The sequence below is a fragment of the Impatiens glandulifera genome, chromosome 3 (assembly GCF_907164915.1).
Source record: "Impatiens glandulifera chromosome 3, dImpGla2.1, whole genome shotgun sequence".
NCBI classification, from domain to species: Eukaryota; Viridiplantae; Streptophyta; class Magnoliopsida; order Ericales; family Balsaminaceae; genus Impatiens; species Impatiens glandulifera.
In genome coordinates, this window is record NC_061864.1 from 42981929 (window position 1) to 42988702 (window position 6774).

Below are 6774 nucleotides of genomic sequence, written 5' to 3' on the forward strand. Positions count from 1 at the left end.
TCGTTCTCGCACCTCGTCGTTTATCCCTTATTTCTGACTTCCTCTTTCGACCTAACGAAAATATTCATCCACCGATTCTGCCGCTTCAATGTCTTTGGGGCCGATCGATTAGAAATGTTACTTTTATTTGGTAGATCTATTGTTTTTGTATAGATTCTTTGTTTTTTCGTTTGTTTTGTGTATATTTGGAAGGTGTATTGAATGTATTGATTATCTGAAATGATTAATTGTAAGGATTTAGCTGCTACTGTTAGAGGGCATTAGTGTTGATATGTTTGAGAAGATGAGACTACTTGATTTTTGATGTATTGATTGAAAACTATTGTATAAACTTCACCTTAAACCTTGGATATTAGATGAATACTTATTAACCTGTTTCATAAAATTGGATAGATATTTTAAAATTATTATTTTAAAATTGGACACATCAACACTTATGCCCTCTAACAGTAGTAGCAACTAAATCTTTACAATGAATCATTTCAGATTATCAAAACCTTTCAAATATACACAAAACGAACGAAAAAACAAAGAATCTATACAAAAACAATAGATGTACCAAATATAAGTAATCTTTCTGATCGGTCGGCGCGGAAAGACATTGAAGCGGCAAAATCGGTGGATGAATATATTCTTTAGGTCGAAAAAGGAGGTCAGAAATAAAGAATAAACGGCGAGGTGCGAGAACGAACGAATCGAACGAAGAATGAATCGAAAATGATTTTTAGTGAGTTCTGTGGATTTGAGGTATCACTTCGTGTGAACAGGGGAGAAAAAGACGAAAGACATAACCAGGTTTAGGAGAGAGAAAAAATTTACGGAAGAATGAAGATAGAATTTGATTAAAATTGACACGTTACCATGCCATGTCATTCCCTACGTTTTTTCCGCCCAAATTTACCGCTCTGTATCATTTCCCATTATTATATAAAAAAAATAGTACTATATCCACATATTTAGAAATTATGCAAAATTTAGTAATAAAAAGAAAAATACTTGTAGCCTTTTTTTATATCATATATCTATTTTTTTTAATAAACAAAAATATTATTCTGTAAGGAATTTGAGAGAAAAAGCACAAAAGGAGATGATAAACAAAACCTAACTTTGCAAAAGGATTGTCATTGGTAATTGACAATTTGATTTATTTTAAATTCCATAAACGGATTTCATTTTAAAGTTTCTTTTTAAAATATATTTGTCTGTTTTAAAAAAAATTATAAATATACAATGTTATAACGATTGAAATTATAAATATATCATATTATAACGTTAAAAATTATAAAAAACCAGTTCAATATTGGGGCAAAACTATATTGAGTTTTGAGTAGTATCAATTCCTGTATATATTTGAGACCCAATTTGAGGAATAAAGAGTATAGTACATTTTAGAGGCTCGTACTATAGCAATATGGCTAATTCGTATACAGAATCTGTACAGATATTCTATTATCTACATCATGAAGCTGTTATGACCAAAGAAAAAAAGTAATGTTTAATAGGATTCATAAGGCCTTCTGGTCAAGTCTCTCGTTCCAATTGAGGCATCTAATCAAGCTACGAAACCAGTCACCCGTTTGATCATATTTGTTAACTGTCGGTAATGGATGTTTGCTCATGCAAATCCTGATGGAATCGCCCCGTGAGAGCTGTTGTCTTCTCTTCCCATCAAAAGACACCCAAGCATTGCTTCTTGCATCTTGCGGTATCTGAAATTATTGTTGAACAATTATTCTAATAAAAAATGGTAAAAACAAGAAATTGAGCTAAAAAGATTGTTTGTAGTACCTTTAATTCAAGCCGAGCTGAATCTGGAAGTATAACAGGTCTGAATGAGAGTGAATGCGGGCAGATTGGCGTAAAGAGCATGCAAGGAACGTTTGGATGTACCTGCACTTTTGTATTGTTCTTGTTAACCACCTTATACATTTCTTCTGAAATTAAAAATTCATTTTGAAATTCTCCCAAGATCTACATGTGACATGTCGATAACAGAATGCTTTCAGCTGACAAACCATGAGAACTGCTAAACACAATAATGATCCAGATAATCAACTCTCTAAGAAGGGTATTTTGGTCATTAACCCAAATAATCAACTTTCTAATTAAAGAATATTTTTCTCAATAATCTATTTACATTTTCTTTTTCAAATAACCCTACATCAAACAAGCACTAAGATAGACAGATAGCCAGAAACATGTTTTGATGTGGGGGTAATGAATGAACTAATATTATTCTAATCTCATATATATTGCCCCTAATAAGACAGTACTCTAACTATTTATAAGCTACGAAGCCAATTACCATACTACCCCTATACTAGCTGATTACTGTACTACCCCTATACTAATATATTAATATATTCTAATACTACCATTACAGTTTATGTTTCAAAGGTGAAATAGTCCCAAAGGTACTTTCCCCATTCAATTTGGGTTTAATTGTCTTTATTAACCTCGTTCATTTTGCACCTCTTTTGATATTAGGTACTTTGTTTTTGTAAGTGTTGCCACTAGCCTCCACTATTTTATTTTAACACGGGCACATTGTGTTTTCCAGAAAATGCCTTTTAATTGATATGGGGGAGAAGATTAAAGAAAAAACCAATATATTTTTATGGAAATCGAACAAGTGATTGTCAGTTTATTCATACTAATCCTGCATAGAAGGCTTACCATGGAACCTCCTGCAGCCGTGGAGTAAGCAGTGCTACCAGTAGGAGTGGCGACAATGACTCCATCACCTTGCACCTAGAGGAAGTTAAGAGAAATATTAACTTTAAATAAAATAAGTTAAAAAGTTTGTCAAAACTTTAAGGGGAATATTCTTGATACCTTAGTAATAAGGCGGTCATGTTCGAAGCATTCAATTTTGGAAAGATAAGGATTTGAACCGCGATCAACAACAATCTCATTGAGAACATCAAAAACTTTACCAGGCATTGCTTTTCCTCTACGAAATATTTCGCATCGAAGGCGCATGCGAAGTGTTATGTAAACACCATCCAATGTGCTCCCATAGATAACTTGTTTTAAGTCCTGCCTATAATCTTCAAACTGAATCAAACACAACATCAGAAAGGAATTATTTGTATGGAGAAAGCTAGAAGCTTAATAACCTTTGAACCAAAAAGGAACAACTAATCCCCTATACTAATCTAATATCAGACATAACTTAAATTGTTTGGACCTAGAAGCAAAAGTACAGTCAATTTTTCAAATTCAATATAGTCTCCATTAAGTCATTTGTTCATAACAATGTTGCAGTCACATGTTCAAGATTTGATATAGATGTTGTAATATTAAAAGTTATCGCTGTTCATAATAATAATAATAATAATAATAATAATAAACAGGGTCTTGTTTGATGAAGGGTTATTTGAATTTATCAAATCATCAACTAAAATACCATTAATCTTAACTTCTTTTTTTTAAATGCATTCAAAAGAAGTCCTATCTTTTCATCTATAATTCAAAGGGCATAGTGGACAATACAAACACAAAAACTATTTATCAAACAGGGTCTTCTAAAAAAATCATCTTATTTACTTTAAACAAAACCCACATTGTAAAGTAAACTTCAAAAAGTGAAAAAAATTGGTTACATACACTATGAGATGTGAGAAATCCAAGGGATCCAAGATTAAATGATACCACCGGAGGAACAGCATCTCGGAATAAATTTGATGCGTGCAATATGACCCCATCCCCACCCAGGCATGCTACAAAGTCAACCCTTTCGTGAAGATCACTGCATGAAGGGAAACTCACATATCGTTTATACAAAGAAAAAGCATCTCCATTTGCAAAATGGTAAATTACTACCTAGTATCTTGACTATAGAAAGTCTGAACAAATCCAAATCCAGGAATTCGAGCAAAAATGTCGTGCACTTCTGGTTCAACAAGAACATTCATTTTCTCTTGGTGATACAAGTAAGAAGCCACCTGCATTTCATATTAAAATCCAATCATATGCATGGAGAAGTCAGTGATAATGGACTGAAACCATTTGTTTAAAATCTACACCCCACTAAAATGGTTCCATTTCTGGAAACACTTTATTTTTTGGTCAGATATCTCATATGGATGGATGTGGAGTGTGATGAGATCATGTTTGAAAACAGAACTTTGTCAAACACATATTTCAAAATTTATCGGCGGTTTCACATCTAGATACAGATTTAAATCCAAAAACAAAAGTTCTTCCAAATGGGTATTTGCAAAAATATCAAGAAAAAACGATTACTTTAAATATTTGATTTATGCATACTGAGACCAACTGTTGTAAATAAAAAAAAGATCTCAATGTGCTACACACCTCTTTAGCTTCTTCCATAAGTTCTTGACCAAGCTTCTTCAGCAACAGGACAGTTTTTGGCTGTGATTTCCACATAAGCAATTGTTGCTGGGTGCTTGGATGGGTGAAAGCCAAGGACGATTCCATTACTTTTTCTCTTGAGCAAGAAAATCCATCTGTTCGAACTAAGAACATTTCGGCTTTTCTTCTAGATTGTATTCTCACCACCCCAGTTTCAGAAGCACACATATTGTTATCAATTGGGACTAAACTATCTGAATCAAACATGGCCAGACTCGTTTCCCTCACCTCTTCTTCACCTGGAGATTCATTTCCCTCATCCGATTCGGCTGTTGAACTGGTATTATAACTAGCTGTTCCGTTCACAGTAAGTGGAGAACGAACACGATCGTAACTCCCAACAAATCCATTCGAAATTTTGGATTCTACAAATCCCTGTTCTTGATTGCTCTTAGCAATCTCAGTTTTCTGAGTTGTCCCATTGTAAGATTTTAATGGGTCCTCCAACTTTATTACCTTATTTTTGGAGTAAATCAGAGGAGATACCTTATTGCTTTTGAAAAAATTGGACATCTCTTTCCTAGAAAAGATATTGCAAGGAGGTAACTGCGACTTGAAAGGGTCTATTCCAACCGAGAAAGCAGTATCGTTGATTTGATCATCGTTTTGAGTCAAGGAAGAAACTTGGGTTTGAAATTCACTAGCAGAACCATTTGTTGAATCCAAAATTTGTATTGCATCATCTACTTGAGATTTGTAATGCGTCATATATTGCTTCCATCTCGAAATCATGGCAGAAGTTCTCCTAAATCCTTCCTTACTGTGGAGATAAACAGGTTTTCTTAAAGTATCCATCAGTAAAGCAGAGAACTGCTCAACCTGTTCCTTTGAAGGTGCCCTGCCAATTTCAACAGGGAGTTTGATCAGTTCGATTTCACCAGATAAAACTGCATTATCCAATCTAGCTCGATAGAAATCATCTCTAATGATTTCTTCTCTAAGATCTACTATTACTTTAAATCCCTTCTCTAATAACCAATTTAAACCTTCTTCTGTTACTTGCCCGCCACTCCAGAAAGCAACTCCAGAATCCCCTGAGGGGTCTGATTCATTGTTCTCTGAGGAAAAATAGATCGGTTTCCAGTTCGCAAACAAAGTATTGCAAGGGTTGTTATCAGAACGAGGAAATCCAGAATCATAACAGACATTCTTCAATCTCTGCAAATTTCTCCAAACATTCAAGCTTCTTTTGTCATCATCAACTGTAAGAAAATCTTCTAGAGCAACGTGTAAGCTCTCACAATACCTTTTCATCTCTCCTCTAAAGATGGAAAGTGGTGGAAGCTTATCTTCAATTAAACTTGCATCTTTAACACGGAAAGAGTTTACAATAGATGATCTTCCGGAAAGAACATCCTCTTTTTCTTTATTTAAAAGACATACCATACAACCAAGTACTGAAACTATTTTGTCTTCCAATTGTGGATTGTTTTCAGAAGGGAAGCTATAGGAAACCTTACATTCACCTGTTATGGGATTGCAAAGTGTATCCATTAATGAATTGTGGAGGCGTTCAGCTGCTCTAAAGATTCTACAGTATGCCTCAAGTTCTGCAATGTCTCCTGGAACCGGACCAATCCAAGATAACTGTGATAGCTCATAGGGCTGTGAATAGAAAGAAAAAAACAAGATTAATTGGTAATTTCAAGAAACAATTATACATCAATTGGAAGAGCTTACAAAACCCAAATCACCTGAGAATCAAGTCCGATGTTTGGGGAGAAGGGTTTAGGGATCTCTGCACATGCTATAAACCCAAACTGCCGTTTAAACAATCGATCCTTTCTCCGAAACAGAAACCCAAATCCGAGCCGAGGATTCTTGGGAGTTCTTGGGAATTTATCGATAGAAAGAGTAGAGAAATGGGTCTTATAAGCTATGGATGCGGCTCCAGCTGCTCGATTCATGTCGGCGACGAAATTGTAGTGGCATGAACAACAGCATGCCATGCCAGCTTGAAAATTGGGGAATCGCTTTACTTTTTGCTTTGGACGAAGATTCTTATATCTGTAGCATATATTCGCGTTGAACAATAATGGGTGAAATTTGCGTAATTTGGGTGGAGAGAGAGAATAGCATGTGGATAATATCGCGGGCAAGAGAAAGAATGAAAATTGGAGATGGGTTTGTCTTCTTGCTCTGAAAAGTTTGATATCCATCCTTCATTTCTTTCTCCAGATAGTGCCTCACATGTTAAAACCTTGAATGCCTTTTGACATGAGTGATTCTTACTTACAACAATCCTCAAAAACCGGATTCCAAACAAGTGCTCGACTTTATCAGAAAATCAAGTAACTTTCTTTTTAGTTATTAAAACTAAGTTGAAGAGTGGTAAAAATAGTCATCAAAGTGAAAAATATTATCAACACTATTAGTTTACATGAGATTTACAAA

The 6774-nt window shown here is 34.6% G+C and overlaps 1 protein-coding gene across 1 annotated transcript; it reads right to left on the bottom strand.

The window, feature by feature from the left end:
* Positions 1 to 1361: 1361 nt before the first annotated feature.
* Positions 1362 to 6569, bottom strand: LOC124929099 (NAD kinase 2, chloroplastic). The gene is made up of 8 exons (XM_047469368.1): positions 6075 to 6569; positions 4321 to 5985; positions 3826 to 3947; positions 3610 to 3751; positions 2836 to 3057; positions 2677 to 2751; positions 1789 to 1890; positions 1362 to 1709 (listed from the first exon to the last, which is right to left on the bottom strand). Exons 1-8 carry the CDS (start codon positions 6537 to 6539, stop codon positions 1506 to 1508), a joined length of 2997 nt encoding a protein of 998 aa, XP_047325324.1. The 5' UTR covers positions 6540 to 6569; the 3' UTR covers positions 1362 to 1505.
* Between the last annotated feature and the right edge of the window lie 205 nt (positions 6570 to 6774).